This window comes from Saccopteryx leptura, chromosome 1 (genome assembly GCF_036850995.1).
Source record: "Saccopteryx leptura isolate mSacLep1 chromosome 1, mSacLep1_pri_phased_curated, whole genome shotgun sequence".
Lineage (NCBI taxonomy): Eukaryota > Metazoa > Chordata > Mammalia > Chiroptera > Emballonuridae > Saccopteryx > Saccopteryx leptura.
Window position 1 is genome coordinate 296084976 of NC_089503.1, and position 20578 is coordinate 296105553.

At 42.2% G+C, this 20578-nt stretch overlaps 1 protein-coding gene across 3 annotated transcripts in view; it reads left to right on the forward strand.

Moving 5' to 3' along the window:
• Positions 1–20578, forward strand: part of GNPTAB (N-acetylglucosamine-1-phosphate transferase subunits alpha and beta) — an 81212-nt gene that overhangs the window by 51949 nt on the left and 8685 nt on the right. For all 3 annotated transcript variants that reach the window (XM_066356565.1, XM_066356574.1, XM_066356559.1), the window contains 11 exons: positions 8528–8689; positions 9710–9889; positions 10089–10259; positions 11890–12013; positions 13054–13257; positions 13943–15048; positions 17190–17389; positions 17612–17831; positions 18505–18618; positions 20058–20143; positions 20392–20490. In XM_066356565.1, the coding sequence (XP_066212662.1) occupies positions 8528–8689; positions 9710–9889; positions 10089–10259; positions 11890–12013; positions 13054–13257; positions 13943–15048; positions 17190–17389; positions 17612–17831; positions 18505–18618; positions 20058–20143; positions 20392–20490 (2666 nt within the window). The remainder of the gene's footprint in view (positions 1–8527; positions 8690–9709; positions 9890–10088; positions 10260–11889; positions 12014–13053; positions 13258–13942; positions 15049–17189; positions 17390–17611; positions 17832–18504; positions 18619–20057; positions 20144–20391; positions 20491–20578) is intronic.

Genomic DNA, 20578 nt, shown 5'->3' on the forward strand with positions numbered 1-20578 from the left:
ACCCGGTAGGCCTCCATTAGCCGCTCTAAATATGCAGCAGGGGACTCATCCTTCCCCTGAGTTACCTCACCTACCTTACTAAAGTTGGTTGGTTTCTTAGCAGCTGCCCTTATTCCCCTTAATAGAGCCTGGCGATATTGGGTAAGCGATTCCCTATCCCTGACATTGTTTGGATCCCAACTGGGGGGGCTCCTGGGGAGCGTCCTCTCTAGTTCCCTTTCAGTGCCCCCCTCTTCCCTAAATACTTTTTCAGCTTCTTGGCTGATGCGGATTCTTTCTTCCGTTGTGAACAGGGTGTGCAAAAGCTGCTGACAATCATCCCAAGTTGGTTGATGGGTCCTGAAAACAGTCTCAAGCAAAGAAATTAACCCCTGAGGTTTCTCTGAAAACGACGGGGTCTGATGTTTCCAATTATAAAGGTCACTAGTAGAAAAAGGAATATAAATCATTCGGGACGGTGCATGTGGTCCTTCATCTAGTGGGGGCAGCACCTCCCTAAGAGGCAACATTGGGGCACCTCCATCAAAGGAAGGTTGAGCATAAGGGGTCCCCCCCGGGTGTGGGGAGGACTCTGGACATTCTTGGGCACAGTTGAATCTGGCTTCCTGGGCTTTTGAAGAAGAGGAGGATAATTTATAGGGTCTACTATATCCTCAGTAATATCAGAAAGGACTGGATACGATTTGGGAGGCTCTCTTTTAGGTGCAGGTGGAGCGGAGGGAGGGCGAGGCTTAATGTCCGCTGCGCTCACACAAATAGCTCTCTTAACCTTTTGATTAGCTTTTATGCACCTCTTAATGTACCCAGGTTTGTCTGTAGCTATATCTATCCAAACATCTATATACACATATTGGTCTGGGTGAGGCACTTGATATATAATGGCTCTTACTGCAAAAACTATAGGCAGATCAAAGGTTCCTTCAGATGGCCATCCAACCTTAAGAGATGGCCACTCCACTTGGCTTAAGGTCCGGAGAGTTTCTCGATCGGGTGGAGGTCCCTCATAACCCTGAGCTCTCTTCTGAAAATCAGAGAAGTTACTTAAAATGCAATCAAGAGGGGATTTAAGAGTAGATTCTTGCTGTCCCATCTCGCGGTACTTGTTCTTCTCAGCCAGGTATACTTCTAGTCCTACAAAGACAACACACAGGATTCCCTACCCTATAAGCAGGGTGATCTAGATGGATGAGCGTTGATCACACTGTACTGGCAAACAAATTAACACCAAACACAACAGTGCAGCAAATCCCAGGAGGGCAATACACAAAATTTCCTACACAGTCATTCAGGCTAAACAAACAACCAGACAGCAGCGCGGCGTGGCGCGAGTGAGCTCACTACTTCAAAACGATCGATCGATTTCAGACAGAAACAGAAACCTCGGCCGGCAGCGTCCTGCCCTTTGGCCCGAGTGTCTGGGCGGGTCTCTGACAGCGTCCTGTCTGCCACCACAGACTGCAAATGCTCCGGAGCCAGACAGATTACAGAAACAAGGGAATTCCACAACAAAATACTCACCAGCTCGAGCTGTTCCGCCTGTCCCCAGCCAAAATTCCCGTAATGGGAATCCCAGACGAGCCCCCATAAAATGTTGCACTCGCCGGGTAAAACAAACACTGGAGACGTTTGGAGAGTTTCAGACAAAGTTTTATGGCCAAGAGAAAAAGAAAACAAAGTAAAACAAAACAAACCTGCGCAGGGGTGAATTCAAGTGATAGTCACAAGAGCCACACCCCGAGCGCCTACAGTCTAGGGGTTTTTATAGTATAGCAAGCAAGCAGTTCATACAGAAGCAAATTTGGCATTTAGCAATTGGCTCCCCCAAATTAAATTCTAGTCACGTGCCTTAGTAACCAGTCATACAGTTGAAAGCCCCAGCTGGAAATATCCCTATCTATCCCCTAGGATGTGGTTACATTTTTTGTCTTAGCAGTTCTTGTGACTTCCTTATCTCAAGGACTCCTCAGCTCCTAGCCATCCTGGGAGTCTGACGACTTCTCTATCTCAAGGACTCTTCAGCTCCTAGCCATCCTGGGAGTCTGGGCTCATCTGTTTACTGGACTAGTTCCTTTGAAGTTATTTCTAAAGCCTATTAATGTATTTTATAACTTTTATTTGAATGTCACATAGATGAAGTGCTGTGAGAGCACCGAGGCTTTAGGTGTACTGGGGGTAAGGAAGGTGTTGCAGAATAGGAAGTATTTTATTTTATTGATTGATTTTAAAGAGGCAGGATGGAAGAGAGAGAAAGAGAGAGAGAGAGAGAGAAGCATTTGTTTGTTATTCCACTTAGTTGTGCATATGTTGATTGCTTCCAAAGTATGTGCCTGACTGGGGGTCGAACCTATGACCTTGGTGTTTCAGGATGACGCTCTTACTGACTGAGCTAACTAGCCAGGGCAATAGGAAGCATTTAACTTGGATCATGAGCATAGCAGTGATTTTTCCCAGCAGAGAAGGGAGTAGGGAAGACCACTCCAAGAAGAGAAAACAGCCTGAGCAAAGGGCTGGAGGCTTGCAAAGCAATGGTGTTTGCAGAGGCAAAGCAATGGTGTTTGCAGAGAATCAGGAAACTATTCCTGGAGGCCAGAGCCCAGGCAGGGTGTCTGTTGGTGTTCTGATTGGGAAGATAGACGAAGGTCAGAGCAATAAAGCTCTCCTGGGGAGGTGCCAGGCCTTTGTTTTGGATTCCAGGAGCAGCTTTAGGAGGAGGGGGAGGGACCCTCTAAGAAACTGCAGGGGAAGGTGTGGCAGGTAAGGATTAGACAAGGTGAGTTTGGAGGCAGGAAAACCAGTTTAGCCACCGCTGCTGCCCAAGCCCAGCAAGACATTTGGGTTCAGCAAGTGCCTTGTCAGTGGTACAGTGATGAGAGTAGCTCCAGAAACATCTGACAGAGTCCCTTCAACATGACCTGGTGACTGAATAGGTGGGGGCGTGGGAAGGAGAAATGAAAAAGGAAGTGGATGTTTCTAGAGAAGCTGGGAGTGATGGCATTAACCACACTCAGAGCTTCAGGGGGGAAAGGAAGCTGTTTTAGGAAGGAAACCCAGACCTCAGTTCAGGGTGTGTCTAATTAGAGGTGCTTTGTGGCACGTGGGAGGAAAGAGCTGTTAGGCATTAGACTTCATGACCTGAACAGCTGAACCAGGCTCCTCCAGGAGGCCTTTGCCTTCTAGAGCTCTGCTCTGCCCCCAGAGACCCCTCCCTGGGCGCAAGCGTCTCAGGACAGGAACTGCCTGTTCACCTTCAAACCTGTAGTGATTGTTTTGGGCCTGACACTTAGAGGGATGACTCAAGGAGTCACTTGAGCTTTATGGTACAATGGTTGTATTTATACAGCATTACTTTGCCTTTTAGTCTGCTTAGAGCTAAACCAGAATCCTCATCCCACACATACACAGTCCCCAGGAGGGGAGGTAGGACTTAAAGAAAATTATTTCTTTTGCAAGATAATAGATTTGAATTTATAAAAACTTTACTGTAGTGTTATAAATCAAGCAATCTTTTCTGGTAAAGGCTTTCTAGTTTGAGGTACCTTGAGGTCAGTTCTTTTATGATCTGATTAATTACCCCTAATTTATCTGTATTATTTTTGTATGTGATGGACACAGAATTCATCTGTTGAGAAATCAGATTGTCCATTGGTCTTAATTTTCAGCACATTCTAAATCATTCTGTGTTTTTAGACTTTTATTTTTTTTAGCAAGTGAGAGAGAGAGAGAGAGAGAGAGAGAGAGAGAGACGGACAGACAGGAAAGGAAAGAGATTAGAAGCATCAGTTCATAGTTGTGTCACCTTCATTGTTCATTGATTAATTTCTCATATGTGCCTTGATGGGGGGCCTCCAGCTGAGCTAGTGACCCCTTGCTCAAGCCAGCGACCGTGGGGTCATGTCTATGATCCCACGCCCAAGCCGACGACCTTGGGTTTTGAACCTGGGTCCTCAGCATCCCAGGCCAGTGGTCTATCCACTGTGCCACTGACTAGTCAGGCTAGACATTTTCATTTATGGTGTTTTTTATTTTTATTTTTTTATTTTGTTTATTTCTTTAATTTATGTTAGAGAAGGTGGAAAATCTTCCCAAAGTTCTCAAGTATATTCTCATGTTTGGTTTAATTCCATGATAGTTGTTGCTGAGTGGGTGTGCAGAAGAGCTGGAGGACATAGGTTTGTCCTCTATATTGTCTCTTTTTGGGAGCAGTATGTTTGCACAGTAAATGTTCAAGTAGCAAAACAAGAGAGGTTAGGGTTAGGTATAGGGATGTTGAAGACTGGTTGTTTCAGCAGGAAGGACAGTGCAGCAGAGTGGGAACAACACGTTGTCCTGCCTGGACTCTGTCCCCTCAGACCTCTGGTCAGGGCACGTTCAAGGTTGTAACAAGTTGTAGTAATACTATATCAGTGCCCCTTCTTTTAGTAACTTCTGTGAACCTGTCTTATGCACCTTTCTTAAAACATGGCGCCCTTTCTTTTGGTTTTATTCCTAAAATAAATACTTAACTACTTAAACAAGAAACTCTGGAACTGAGCTTTAGAAAACCAGAAGGACATATTAAGATCTAGTAGGTTTGAGTTATAGAATTACTAGAAAAAACCTATTTGCTTTCCAGCTGTGTCAGCTGGCATAGTTTTTGCCTAACCATGTACTACCACCATATATAGGTATTTATCAATCACATCATCCTCAATAATGCTACAGTAAGAAACATCCTGAAGTATCAGGGGCTTAAAAATAGCAAAGCTTTATTTCTTTTTTTTTTTTTTTTTTCTGAAGTTGCAAACGGGGAGGCAGTCAGATAGACTCTTGCATGCGCCCGACTGGGATCCACCCGGCATGCCCACCAGGGGGCGATGCTCTGCCCATCTGGGGCGTCGCTGTGTTGCAACCAGGGCCATTCTAGCGCCTGAGGCAGAGGCCATAGAGCCATCCTCAGCGCCCAGGCCAACTTTGCTCCAGTGGAGCCTTGGCTGCGGGAGGGGAAGAGAGAGACAGAGAGGAAGGAGAGTGGGAGGGGTGGAGAAGCAGATGGGCGCTTCTCCTGTGTGCCCTGGCCGGGAATCAAATCCGGGACTCCTGCATGCCAGGCCGACGCTCTACCACTGAGCCAACCAACCAGGGCCTGGAAAGCTTTATTTCTTAATCATGCTAACATGTTCCTTGTAGGTCTGCAGGAAGTTGATGTCTAGCTGTTCTCTCTTTGAGAAACTTATGCTTTAAAGAATTTAGATACACTTATAATTTCAAGTAAGAAATTATGTATGGAGGCAGTTGCCCGCAGTTGCCCACAGTTGCCCAAGCTAAGTAAGACCTCCAGCCTTTGTCGATCATTACAGCCACATTTCCTTACCACCTTCTGTCTCTTTTCCAGAAAAGTAAGATGCCAGGATTAGGGAGCCACCTAGTGGCTAGCACAGGGTACTTTCTTCCCACTCTTTTCAATACTACTTAAAACTTGGTTGATTAAGGTGGCAGAAAATCTTTTTCATGCATAAGTATTCCCTTATGCTTTCTACTTTTCATCTCTCTTCCAATTATTGTATAGTGATCTTAGGAAAATGTCTGTAATTTCAAAATTGTTTTCCCAATAAACTTTAAATTAAATTAGAATATGAAAGTAGTGTATTTGTTTATTCTAGAATGGTGATTTTTACACTCTAGGGAGCCCTCAGAGGTGCTATGGAAGCCACAGTGGGAGGTAGAGAAGGAGCGGGGAGGCCCAAGTGGGACTGAGACTGTAGGTACCCCGATAGAAGACTGCGCCCTGCGTGGCCTGATCCCATCTGCCCCGTGCACTGAAGTGGGATGGGGACAGCGGTGAGAGCTGACCTTCAGTGAGTGCTTGTCCATGCCATGCATTGACAAAGGGAAAAAGGGTAATTAGTTAGGAAGACAATACACATGCAAGCACATACACACACACAATTTCTGGTAAGAGTTAATGGCCTACATAATAAGGGGGAAAGATATAAGTAAAAATTCTAATTCTAACTTGTAATTTTGGGCCTACATAAACTCAGGAACCTTTGAAAGATGAGCTAAGTATAGTTATGTTACAAATACAACAGCCTAGTCTGATTCCATAATGTTTGCTTCTGTATGTTACAAATGCAAGAGTTTAGTCTGAGCCCATAATAATGTTTGCTTCTGTTTATAAATTTAAAAAAGAAGACCCTGGGTCTGACCAGTGGTGGTACAGTGGATATAACATCAACCTGGGACGCTGAGGTCCCAGGTTCGAAACCCTGAGGTCACCAGCTTGGGTGCGGGCTCATCCAGCTTCAGTGTGGGGTCACTGGCTTGAGTGTGGGATTATCAACATGACCCCATGGTCACTGACTTGAGCCCAAAGGCCACTGGCTTGAAGTCCAAGGCTGCTGGCTTGAGCCAAGGTCTCTGGCTTGAGCAAGGGGTCATGGCTCAGCTGGAGCCCCCTGGTCAAGGCATGTATCAGAAGCAATCAGTGAACAGCTAAAGTGCTGCAACTATAAGCTGATGCTTCTTATCTCTCCTCCCCACTCCCAATAAAGTAAAAAGAAAAGAAAAGAAAAAAAGGCCGTGGGCTCTGTTAGAAGAGCCAGTTCAGTGGAAGGATTTCCCTATCCTCGATTAGTGGTTTTCAATCCTCTCCCTGCCTTTTTAAGTTCTGAAAGGCCTTTTTCATGGGAAAGTGTATAATATAGGGTTAGAAGATAAACAGATCAAGGGTGGTGTAGACTTGGATAGAGGTGAGGAAAGCCTGTTTATTTAACATGTTGATGGATATGATGTTCCCTTTTAGATTTACTATTACTTCTAACATTTTGACCCCAAATGTGCTTTTGGAAGTTCATCATTCAGCTCTGCCAAAGACACTCCTCTTAGGTGTTGGGGACAAAAGCTGTTTGGTTTCCCTGCTAGCAATGTTCTCCCCACCAATTCAAGTGAGGTTACATTGTAGATCAGTAATATTCCAGAACTAGTGAGCAGACGTGTTTTGTTGGAATGTATGACAATCAAAAATATTTGACCCAGCATTGAAAATTGGGAGATTTCCATTGAATGTCAATTGTAATTTAATTTTTTTTTCTTTTTTACAGAGACAGAGAGAGAGAGAGAGAGAGGGATAGACAGGGACAGACAGACAGGAACGGAGAGATGAGAAGCATCAATCATTAGTTTTTCATTGCGCATTGTGATACTTTAGTTGTTCATTGATTGCTTTTTCATATGTGCCTTGACCGCAGGCCTTCAGCAGACCAAGTAACCCCTTGCTTGCCAGCGACCTTGGGTCCAAGCTGGTGAGCTTTGTTCAAACCAGATGAGCCTGTGCTCAAGCTTGTGACCTCGGGGTCTCGAACCTGGGTCCTCGGCATCCTAGTCCGACGCTCTATCCACTGCGCCACTGCCTGGTCAGGTGTAAAAATTTTTTAATGAAGTATTTTTAAAGAAATGTTTTTGTTTATATTTTTTATGAGAGAGAGAAACAGGAAAGAAGAGAGAGAGTGAGAAGCATGAACTCATGGATGCTTTCACATTTTTTATGTTTTTTTATTTTTTATATTTTTTAGTGAGAGAGAGAAGGAGGCAGAGAGGACAGGGACAGACAGACAGGAAGGGGGAGAGATGAGAACCATTGATTCTTCATTGCAGCACCTTAGTTCATTGATTACTTTCTCATATGTGCCTTGACCCGGGGGCTACAGCAGAGTGTGTGACCCCTTGCTCAAGCCAGTGACCTTGGACTCAAGCCAGTGACTTTTGGGCTCAAGACAGCGACCATAGTGTCATATCTATGATCCCACACTCAAGCCGGCAACCCCACATTCAAGCTGGTGAGCCCACAATCAAGCCAGCAACCTTGGGGTTTCGAACCTGGGTCCACTGCATCCCAGGCTGACACTCTATCTACTGTACCACTTCCTGGTCAGGCTGCTTTCACTTTTAATTGTGCATTGATTGCTTCTCATATGTACCTTGACTGGGGCCAAGCCAGTGTTCCCCTGCTCAAGCAGGTGATCTTGGGCTTTTCATGCCAGTGACCCCACGCTCAGAGCCAGTGACCTTGGGACTTTGAACTGTTGACCTCGGTGTTCTGGAACAATACTTTGTCCACTAGGCCACCACTTGTCAGGTTAAAATTTTTTTAATTTAAAAAAGGGAAATTGGGAGATTTCCTGTATCCTTAGAGATTCTGGCCATTCAGGGGCTCTGGCATACTGGTTGGCACTGAGTAGCGGATGCAGCTTTCAGATGAGGCCTGAGGTATTCCACTCACCGTAGCCCCTGCCACTCTTGTTTGTAATTTCTGGTCTGTTCTATTCATTTAGAATAAGTGGCATGTTTAGGTTTTCTTTTTTGGGGGTGATAATGACTTGCTATTTCACTTTTAATCTTTACATATGTATAATACTTATTTAGATGTATACTGTATATAAAATATAGTCTATATTATGTACCTACTTAAAGTTTAAAGAGCAAACTGGGAATTTCAAGGTGTCTCTTCTTTAAAGGCTCAGTTTCTCACTGGTAACCTGTTATTTTATAGTTGCAGCTGTACTCGGAGGCCAGTGTAGCACTTCTGAAATTGAACAACCCCAAAGATTTCCAAGAACTGAACAAGCAGACTAAGAAGAACATGACCATTGATGGGAAAGAACTGACCATAAGCCCTGCATATTTATTATGGGATCTGAGTGCTATCAGCCAGGTAAGGGGTGCAGAGTTGTGTTTAAACCCTGAATTGCTTTGGGTTGTTTAAGATTTATAAGTCACTATATTAGGAGAAAGAAGGGGACTTGATTAGTACTTTTATTTATTTATTTATTTATTTATTTATTTTACAGGGACAGAGAGAGAGTCAGAGAGAGGGATAGGTAGGGACAGACAGACAGGAATGGAGAAAGATGAGAAGCATCAATCATCAGTTTTTTGTTGCGACACCTTAGTTGTTCATTGATTGCTTTTTCATATGTGCCTTGACCAGGGCCTTCAGCAGACCGAGTAATTCCTTGCTGGAGCCAGTCTTGGGTCCAAGCTGGTGAGCTTTTTGCTCAAGCCACATGAGCCCGTGCTCAAGCTGGCAACCTCGGGATCTCAAACCTTGGTCTTTCCGCATCCCAATCTGATGCTCTATCCACTGCGCCACCGCCTGGTCAAGCAGTACTTTTATTTTTAGCGAGAGAGAGAGACAGAGAGAGAGAGACAGAGAGGAAGAGAGACAGGAAGGGAGAGAGATGAGAAGCATCAACTCATAGTTGTGGCACCTTAGTTGTTCATTGATTGCTTTCTCATATGTGCCTTGACTGGGGGGCTCCAGACAAGCTAGCGACTCTGTGCTCAAGCCAGATGAGCCTGCTATCAAGTCAGCGACCTTGGTGTCTTGAACGTGAGTCCTCAGTGTCCCAGGCCAGCACTTTATCCACTGTGCCACCACCTGGTCAGGCAAATGCTTTTAATTTTTCAGTCACTGCCAATGGTTAATATGAACTTAAGTGACCTGGAATCAGATCCAAGAACCTTTCCTAAAAAGTGTGTTAAAGAAATGCTGTGTATTTGTGTTGTTGTTGTAACTATGCTGAGTCTTTTGCAGTTTTCGTAATGCTTCAAAGTAAGGCTGGGTCTTTAAAAGTCTGCCGGAGCTCCCTGAGCGCAGAGAGGGCAGGGGAGACTGGAGGAGGAGGTGTGACTCGGGTATTTTACCTCTTCATGCACCAGATGTTCTTCTCAGTCTAAACAGGATGAAGATGTTTCTGCCAGTCGCTTTGAAGATAATGAAGAACTGAGATACTCTCTGCGGTCTATTGAGAGGCATGCGCCATGGGTTCGGAATATTTTCATTGTCACCAATGGGCAGATTCCATCCTGGCTGAATCTTGATAATCCTCGAGTGACAATAGTAACACACCAGGTACGTGACTTGCCATCTATCACAAGGCTGTGGTTTTCTTTTCTGTTCTTAAACTTTTCCCTAATTTCATTATCTTCACCCTCCTCACCTCCATTTCCACTTTCCTTTAATACTTCCATTTGCCTCCCTGGCTTCCAAAATCAAAATGAAACAAAATTCTCATCCACCCGTTTTCTCTATTTTTTTTTTCTGTTAAAAGGATGTTTTTCGAAATTTGAGCCACTTGCCTACCTTTAGTTCACCAGCTATTGAAAGTCACATTCATCGCATCGAAGGGCTGTCCCAGAAGTTTATTTACCTGAATGATGACGTCATGTTTGGGAAGGATGTCTGGCCAGATGATTTTTATAGTCACTCCAAAGGTCAGAAGGTGGGTACCCCAGAGAAGGGATGCCTAGCTTGGAAGACACTTTGAAGTTATCAGCAGAAGTCAGGAATCAGTAGATATATCAATACTTCTGTATTCAGATTTGGTCAAGTAAGCATTTTGAGTGCTAAGCTCAGGGTAGTTAACAATTTAGGAGAAAGAAAACTACTTCCTAGTCGTTTTTCACTTGTCTACATTCTCAGACACCTAGAACCTGTTCTTTTTCCCTGACCGTCTATATTTTCTACTACAACAATAGCAGAAAAAAGCAGAATCAACTATAAAACATGGAATCATGGTTACGTTGTCACCAAGGTGACCAATATAGAAAGAGTTCATATTTTTCTGCTTAAAGATGTGAATGATATTTTATAGAAGCTGGTCTTACTCTGTCTTTAAGAGGTAGGACGGAGAAGTGGTTATGAGGACAGACCCGGGAGCCAACTCTTTAGGACGGTCCTGGGCAATGACCTGACCTCTGTGTTCCCTGTCTGCCTACTGGGAAAAATAGGAACACTCCGGTAGCATTGTTAGAAGGATTTATTGCAAAGCTGGAGACTTATCACCATGAACTTGTGATAGAACTCTGCAACAATAAGTGCTGAATGCACAAAGCTACTTTTTCTGTTGCTGTTTAAGCCACTCCAGCGTGCTCATTGTCCTGTGCCCCTGTTCACAGGCCTCCCCTTGGTTAGCTTGTGGACCTGCAGAGTTGAGCTGCGGCTCGACAGCAGAGGCACAAAGACAGTGACACTGGACAGTGATTTCCATGCCGGGCAGTGGGAGCACAAGAGATTGAAATTGGACAGGAATAGGGAAGAATTCCCATCTGAATTGAGATGAACTTTGAAGGAGTTAATTAATTAAGATTCCAAATAGATAGACTGTGCAGAGGCCTGCAGACTTTAAAAGGGAAGCATCTTTTTTTGATGATTTTAATTTAGAAAGTCACCATGTGCCATATCACTCACTGTGAAAGTGGTGGGCTCACAACTCAGATTGCTGGCTGGTTAATTTGTCACAGAACCCTATGCTTGCAGAGAAGGGTGTTTCGAGTTCATCTGCTGGTTTTCTCAGCCATGATGCAAGATTGTGCACTAATACAGTCAGGAGTTAGTGACCATTGTCACAGCAAGGCAGTGACTTGTGTGGTATACATTCCACCTACTTTGGCGTGCATTTGTACTCCCATTTAAGTCTGACATGTTGCTATTTTATTTCAAAATATACAAGGTGGGGCAAAAGTGGGTTTACATTTCATATGGAAAATAGTGCAACAGTTAAGTAAATAATACAAGAATAAACTGTTTCACATGCTGCTCACAACTGAAAACCTACTTTTGCCATGCTCTGTATTTTAAGACGATGTTGTGAGAAACTAATCTATGAGCTGAGTCCTTGTCTGCGCTCCTTTGAACAGAACGAATGTGCTCAGTAAGAATCGTCAGAAGGGCAGAACTTGGGGAATGACAACAGGTGCAGGCAAACCTAAAGCAAAATATGCCACTTGAGTTACAGTCACCAGCCCGTGGAAAATATTAACGTTTTCTAGAGGCTCAATTTCTTTTTAAAGGAATTCTGATTTGAGAGGGAAAGTGTCAGAAACCGCCTCATAGTCTCTGTTTTTTCCCAGGTTTATTTGACGTGGCCAGTGCCAAACTGTGCTGAGGGCTGTCCGGGCTCCTGGATTAAAGATGGGTATTGTGACAAGGCTTGTAATAATTCAGCCTGTGACTGGGACGGCGGTGATTGCTCCGGTGAGGATGTGTTCATGTATAATTTGCTTCTGTTTATGGAAGTTTTTCATTCCTAGTCATTATTGAACATGTACAATGAATTAAACATTTTCATGTGTTGAGATAATCATTAATCCGTAGACTCTCTTGAGGTGATGACTAGTGTCCTCCTGTGACCTGGTTTATTCATATTATTCATGGTTGAGAGCATTTTCCCACATTGTTCCTGTACTTGAAAATGCTTTTTTCTCATAGAAAATATGAAAATTGGGAATACCCTTAATTATGTAAGCTCAAGAGCAAGAACAACTCTAACTGGTTCTTATAGGGGTTCATGGCTGGTGGGCTCCAGCAGCAAATGTCTAGGTCAGTGAGTGACAAAGAGATGCCAAAGAAATAAATGTCTTTTCTCCTCAGCATCTTGCCTCCCTTTCCTACATGCTTATATTTTGACTTGTTGATAACAAGTTTTTTTTTTTATTTATAAAATAAAAATGTAGTTTCAGTTTATAAAGCATTTAAATATATGAGGTCCTTATTTCTTGGTTGTATAGCTAGTATGAACCCAGCCTACTGTCCGGTTATGTCCCCTTCTCAATTTTCCTCCCTCCCTCCCTCCCTCCCTCCCTCCCTCCCTCCCTCCCTCCCTCCCTCCCTCCCTCCCCTCCCTCCCCTCCCTCCCCTCCCCTCCCCTCCCCTCCCTCCCTCCCTCCCTCCCTCCCTCCCTCCCTCCCTCCCTTGAGAAGTATCAACTCAGAGTTGCTTCACTTGAGTTGCTCGTTGATTGCTTCACATATGTGCCTTGACCAGGCAAGCCCAGGGTTTATAACCAGTGACCTCAGCATTCCAGATTGACACTTTATCCACTGTGTTACCACAGGCCAGGCCATAGTTTATTTTCTTCTTAAGCTTCATGAACTCTTCTGCTAAGGAACAGGGTGATCCCTTTCTGACTGAGACTTCATGCATCAATCTTGAAAACACTGTGAAAAAATAAGGTGTCTCTTTTTCAAGATTATAAATAAGCACAACAAGCTTCTGTTTTCCTCTTCCCTCTACAGGGAACAGTGGAGGGAGTCGCTATGGTGCAGTCGGCGGGGGGACCGGGAACATTGGAGCTGGGCAGCCCTGGCACTTTGGAGGAGGAATAAACAGTGTCTCGTACTGTAATCAAGGATGCGCCAACTCCTGGCTCGCTGATAAGTTCTGTGACCAAGCCTGCAATGTATTGTCCTGTGGTTTTGATGCTGGCGACTGTGGGCAAGGTATATTTATTGTCATAAAAATATGTTAAGAATAAGAGGATAAAAGTCTTTGGCCAGTAGAAAGGGTTTGGCTCCTTGTTGTTAAATTAATTATTCTCTGTGTATCCTTTTCCCAGCCTTGCATCCAAACTAGTTGTAAGTTTAAAGTAAGAGAAGGACACAACTCTTTAGAAAATAGTAAATACTTACGCTATATCTTTTCCTTTATTACTTGAGTCTGTTTTTTATTTTTATTTTTTATTTATTTATTTTACTAAGCTGACTTACTTTAGTTGAAAACATGGGGATGGCTTAATTTGGAAATAATAAAAGACCAATTTATAAAAATACGGACAGTTTGAATACAGGATCTTGTTGATAGCTTATTAACAGAGGTTGTTTCTGCAGAAAGTTGTATTTTTAAAATGGACAAAAAGATGGAAGTCGATTATTAGAATTTGCTTGAGAATTTGCCATATCTTGGTAGTGAGTCAGACTCAGCAAGCATTCCATGTTGATGATCGTGATGGCTTCTCGTAGTGAACTGAGCCCTATGCTGGTGGCTCGTGTTAGGATTTCTGATTATTTTCAAGTCCATGTAAAGTGACTGTCAGAAAGTGAAAACTCAAACCCTAAGAATGAAAGGAAGTGGGAGGGAGGGGAATTGCTGTTTTTTTAAAAGTCCTGTTTGTGTTTTTTTCTCTAGATCATTTTCATGAATTGTATAAAGTAACTCTCCTCCCAAACCAGACTCACTATGTTATTCCAAAAGGTGAATGCCTACCTTATTTCAGCTTTGCAGAAATAGCCAAAAGGGGAATTGAAGGCGCCTATAGTGACAACCCAATAATTCGACACGCTTCTATAGCCAATAAGTGGAAAACCATCCACCTCATAATGCACAGTGGCATGAATGCGACTACAATACATTTTAATCTCACACTTCAGAACAGAAATGACGAAGAGTTCAAAATCCAGATAACAGTCGAGGTTGACACAAGAGAGGAACCAAAACTGAATTCTACAACCCAGAGGTCTTACCAGACTTTGGTTAGCCCCATAACACTTCTCCCAGAGGTGGAAATTCCATTTGAGGATATTCCTGAAGAAAAACGCTTCCCAAAGTTCAAGCGACATGATGTTAACACCACAGGGAGATCCCAAGAGGAGGTGGAAATTCCCCTGGTAAATGTTTCACTCCTTCCAAAAGAGACCCAGTTGCGTCTCAAAAACTTGGATTTGCAACTAGAACATGGAGATATCACTGTGAAAGGATACAACATCTCCAAGTCAGCCTTGCTGAAATCCTTCTTGATGACCTTACAGGACGCTGAAGTAAAAATGAACCCCACTGTCGTAACATATGAAAGGAACGAGAGTTTGGAGGCCCCACTGGCAAAACAGGTTCACCAAAGCACCTTGCCAAGCAGCTTAGGGGCATCTGAAAGACTACGGACGTCAGTTTTTCCAACAGAGACGAGGAAAGTGAATGGTCACTACCAACGTCAGACTCTACCCCCGGACGTGGCAACTGCAGAAAACTTTAGATCTGAAACTCAGACCCAAAAATTAGGAGGCAAAAGTGTGTCAAAAGAAAAGCTGTCATCTCTCATTGGTCCACTGGAAAAACATGTGCCAAGAGAAAGGAAAATCACAGGGAAAGAACAAGAGAAAAACAGAACGGAGGACAGTGCTAAAAATCAGATAGGTGATAACGAAGTATTACCGGGAAGAAAGCTGCAGCATTACACAGACAGTTACCTGGGCTTTTTACCATGGGAGAAAAAAAAGTATTTCCAAGATCTTCTTGATGTAAGTTACACTAGCTATATCCCATCCCATGCTCAGGAAAAATGAATAACTCTGTAAGTGATGATAATACAAAATAATAGCTATCATTTATTCAGCATTCCTCTGTACCAGTCACTAAAGTAAAAGCTTTTCTTAAGCAGTTTCATTTAATATCTCAATGACCTTAGCGATAAAAAGAGCTTATAACAGTTTCTACTATCATTGTCCCCATGTTACAGTGCAGGGAACAGTCTCATTGTGAATGAACAAGGTATTCAGCCAGGGGCACCCACCAAGTAAGCAGTACAATAGCGATGGTATCGTAATCTTTATTTGCCATGTTGTGATGTTAAGAAATGCTTTTGTATACATTGTACGAGTCAGATCTGATATTTTCCCAGCTTTACTGATGAACAAAACCGAGGTGCAGAGAAGTTGATTATCTGGTTTCCCCAGCATGACAGCAGCAGGTCAGCATGAGCAGAGCCTCGAAGCTGGGGTGCCCTCCCTCCCGTACCACAGCCCTCACGGTGCTGGGGTGGCATTTGTATGTCTCTCAAGGCCATCACTCCCCAGACTGCTGGGAAACGCAGGATAATTAGATGTGCGCCATCCATGATTGGATGTCACGGTGGAAGAAGAGAGGATGAAGAGGGGGACTGCCCTGCTCCTTTCATTGTCTTCAGGAAGTAGTTTGTACCTGTGCAGGAGGCACTGACTAATCGTTGAGTGAAGGGCTGCAAAGTTCTTGTCTAGATTTATTTTCTCACTGCACTCCTCCTTTTTCAGTTACAAAAGGTTGGTGATAAAAATTGTAAGCAGTGCAAAATATGATACAGTAAAAAAGGGAAAGTTCCCTTCCTTCTAAATTTATTGTAGTTGGGTGGGTGTCCTTCTAGTATTTTTCTGTAGGTTATGCAAACGTACAAACTATATACTTGTTTGTTTTCTAACAGTGGAACTACACTGTACTTATACTGCTCTTCATTTGCCTTTTGATTTCGTGGTGTGCGGGCAAACTGCCCATGTCACTGACATTGTCCTTTTTAACAGTTGCAAGTTATTTCCAGTGTTTTGCAAGTATAAATAATGCTGCAGTACATATTCTTGTAAGCATTTCTTACTCCTGAGGAAGTTATTTCTCTAGGTAGAATTGCTAACTTACAGGATCTGTGCATAAAAATTTAAATATCTCCTTCTAAAATGTTGGGCCACTTCTTACTTCCACACACAGTATGACTGCTTGTTTCTCCATAGGCTAAACGACACCAGTTATTATTAATCTCTACATTTTTATCAGCTTGAGAAGCATATTATTTTATGTTCTGTGAAGTACATTCATATTCTTTGCCTGTTCATTCAGTTTTGCCTCTTATTGGTTCTGATAGTGTCCCTTACCTTTTTGTGTGTGTGTGACAGAGACAGAGAGAGTCAAAGAGAGGGACAGAGATAGGCAGCAGGAAGGCAGAGAGATGAGAAGCATCAATTCCTCATTGTGGCATCTTAGTTGCTCATTGATTACTTTCTCATATGTGCCTTGGCCGGGGGCTACATCAGACTGAGTGACCCCTTGCTCGAGCCAGCAATCTTGGGCTCAAGCTGGTGATCCTTGCTCAAACCAGATGAGCCCGTGCTCAAGCTGGCAACCTCGGGGTCTTGAACCTGGGTCTTCCGCATCCCAGTCCGATGCTCTATCCGCTGCGCCACCACCGGGTCAGGTGGTGTCCCTTACCTTTTATAATATGTATTAACACAATTATAAGGTGAAACCAGTTTTGTATTCTTGTCTTTGTATTCAAAACTCAAGTAATTGCTGCTTTGAAATCACCAGTAGAAATAGCTCCATATCAAAAGTACTATCAAATTTATTTGTAAATAAGTTTTCTAAAAGTTGCATTGAATTGGCTACAAAATCTCCTGCTCAACTAGTCCTTGAAAAATACCTTATAAATAGACCTTCCCTATTCAACCATTGTTTTCAAGCCAATGTTGGTGATACTTCCACTGAAATCTAGTCTTGCTCTTAGGGTCCTCATTTCATTTGCCCCTCATGGACGGTTAATGACTAGTTATTACATATAAAATGGTAGCTTTATCTCTTGTTAACCAGGTATGTTTGTGCACGAAACATAATGCTGTGTTACGTGGAATTCTCTTTTCAGGAAGAAGAGTCACTGAAGACACAATTGGCCTACTTTACTGACAGCAAACATACTGGGAGGCAACTAAAAGATACGTTTGCAGACTCTCTTCGATACGTAAATAAAATTCTAAACAGCAAGTTTGGATTCACATCTAGGAAAGTCCCTGCACACATGCCTCACATGATTGACCGAACCGTTATGCAAGAATTGCAAGATATGTAAGTCTGGCTTGTGTTTGGGTCACTCGCCTGTGCTTGGAGCCAAGCTGCTTGAAATTTATATCTTCTGCTGTGCTCAATTCATGGCTCTAATATTTGATGATTAATATGTTGAATGTATTGTCTAGTTAAGTGGGAAGGAAAAATATGCTAACTCTACAAACATTAGGTGCTGTAGATATTTTAAATATCCCGAGCTCATTATATGTTATATTTGTACAGGTTCCCTGAAGAATTTGACAAGACATCATTTCACAAAGTGCGCCACTCTGAGGATATGCAGTTTGCGTTTTCTTATTTTTATTATCTCATGAGTGCAGTTCAGCCACTGAATATATCTCAAGTTTTTGATGAAGTCGATACCGACCAATCTGGTGTCTTATCTGACAGAGAAATCCGAACACTGGCTACCAGAATTCATGACCTGCCTTTAAGTTTGCAGGTGTTGTATTTTTTTTCCCCTAAGCTTTACAGCATTTTTAAATGGAATTTTAAATTTTGATATTTTCTCTGTTTTGCCTCTACATTTTTTAATGTAATAAAAGTAGTCTTAATAAGAGTGTTCACAATTAGCCTGTTTTTAGTGCCAGAATTAAAATCAAATTGAAGTTCATATTTTCTGAGATTACTCTTTTTTAGGCTAGCAGTAGGGGTTGCTATTGTATTGTCTGGAGAAGAGCTAGACCAGACCTGCATATAAGATTCTTGTGACAAGTTCATTCAGGGGCCTCAGGTGTGGCCAACGGGGTCTCTCAGCCAGGCCCTGGGTGCTGCCCAGTCCCTTCTTGGCCTATTCTAGTCCCAGGAGTGGGAGCCTCCCCTGGAGAGTGCCATGGTGAATCTGACTAACTGCAGGGCATCTCGTCTGGTGATCCCCTGGACTCTCTTGTGTGAAAGGTGCCTCTCAGTTCAGGATGTTCTACTTTGAAACAAAATTGAAATATTTGTATTCATAGTGTCTCATTCTGTTCTCTTAAAGAATCATATAGTCAAACTCTCTTTGAAGAAAGCATTTCAAAGAATTTTAGAGACTTTTATGTAGTTTTTACTTTTAAAGCTATAATCATTACTTGTAATGCACATAGAAGGCTTATCCTTTTATTTTACTTTGTTAGGATTTAACAGGTCTGGAACACATGTTAATAAATTGCTCAAAAATGCTTCCTGCTAATATCACTCAACTGAGCAACATTCCACCAACTCAGGAAGCATACTATGACCCCAATCTGGTAAGTGACATGGTTTCTTTAATATAAAACAGAAAGTGTGTCTTGATCGGGTGTTATACACACCATTTCTAGAAGCCATTTCAGAAACTAGAAGCGGGCTCTACGTGTATATGTCTTTGGTGGAAAGTACTAGCACAGATAATCCAGAATATTTTATATCTTGCTTTGGAATATCTTTCTCCTCCCTAATGGATTTTAAGCTAATATTATTTGCATTAGTTGCTTATATTCTATAAGCAGACTCCTCTTATTCATGACAGATGGCCAAAGGTAGTCCCAAAGTATTCTCATTGGCTTGGGAGAACAGTCTAAAGGTTAAACAGTAACAAAGGAAATATTCATCAAGTAGAATACCGTCTTTCATCAAAGCTGAGTTGCTCTGATGCTGGCACTTTCTTGATCTTACCGCTAGGCGCACACAATGATACTGGAGCGCTACTTATTTGAATTGATTGGAGGACTGTTGATTTTAAGCTGCATCTCAGTTTCAGAGAAGTGTGTGTGGGGGGGGAAATGTGCTTTTAGAATTGATGGAACAGGGGGATAATATAGCCATTAATGTGATACTTACAGTAATATTTACTGCTATATGGAAAAATGTTTACAAAATAAAATTAGGAGGGGGAAATAGGTAGACGCATATACACAGTAAGAACTAAGGAAAACTCCTAAATGTTTACACACACACACACATACGCACACATACCACTGTAAAAAGTAATGGAAATGACAATAGATTAAATCATAGGTGAGTTTTCTTTTTTTATACTGGTATTTTCCATATTTTCTGTAATGAATAGTTTTCGGTTTCAAAATCAGAATTAGCTGTTATTTTAAAATTATACCATGTTGCAAGTGTTCAAGCCATATATAAATAATATTTAACCTCTGATAACACATTTTTAAATGAATATAGAGTAAGAAATCAGTTAAAATCAGGTTCTGGAAAGAAGGAAACCATTTATCAGTCATCGTGCAGGCCAGGGACGGGGTTCCTCACTGCTGTCCTCAGAGAGCCCCGTGAAGGTTTGCTTATGAGGGGACACAGTGTGTTGAGCAGTGGCTTTTGGTGAGCCAGTTCAGCACAAAAGTGATGGAAATACACGGGCAAACTATAGGTATTCCCAATCACGTGTTGGTTAGTTCAGCATATGACATGGATTAGTAAACAGATATGTGCCCCTTAAAATTTTATTTACAAAAACAGGCAATCCGCCTGCAGGCCATAGTATGCCAATTTGATTTTTAAGAATACTCATCTTGCCTTGCATGAACTTAATAAACTGACCTTAAAATTTCAAATTAAAAAAAAAAAAAAAAGAATACTCATCTTGATTACTGAGTCTTTTGGTGCCCTCTTAAATTTTACCCCTGAGCTGAGTATTTCACTTGCTTCATCCTGGTCTTGGCCCCGCTGTGATGTCTGCCTCTTCTCACAGCCACCCGTCACTAAGAGTCTGGTAACCAACTGTAAACCGGTGACTGACAAAATCCACAAAGCATACAAGGACAAAAACAAATACCGGTAAGTAGACATCCAATTTTCTCTTTGTTTAGTTTAAGAATAATTATTATAAGAGTCTGGCGTTTTCATAGTTTTATAACAGTTTAATCATTCTTTTGAAATTTATGTGAGATTGTTTTCTTTAGTAAGATTGAAAGACTAACTCATTTTGAGGATGATGAGTCTCTTACAGTTTTATAAGATGTTTTTCTTATTGAAAATCTGTCGTATCCACATAAGTGTTTATACTCTTTATATATGATAATTAGATTTGAAATCATGGGAGAAGAAGAAATTGCGTTTAAAATGATTCGTACCAATGTTTCTCATGTGGTTGGCCAATTGGATGATATAAGAAAAAACCCCAGGTACTGCTTTTCTTTTTAATTAATAAAGTTTTTTTGTTTTTTTTACTTTTTAATGTATTTTATTGAATTTATTGGGGTTACATTGGTT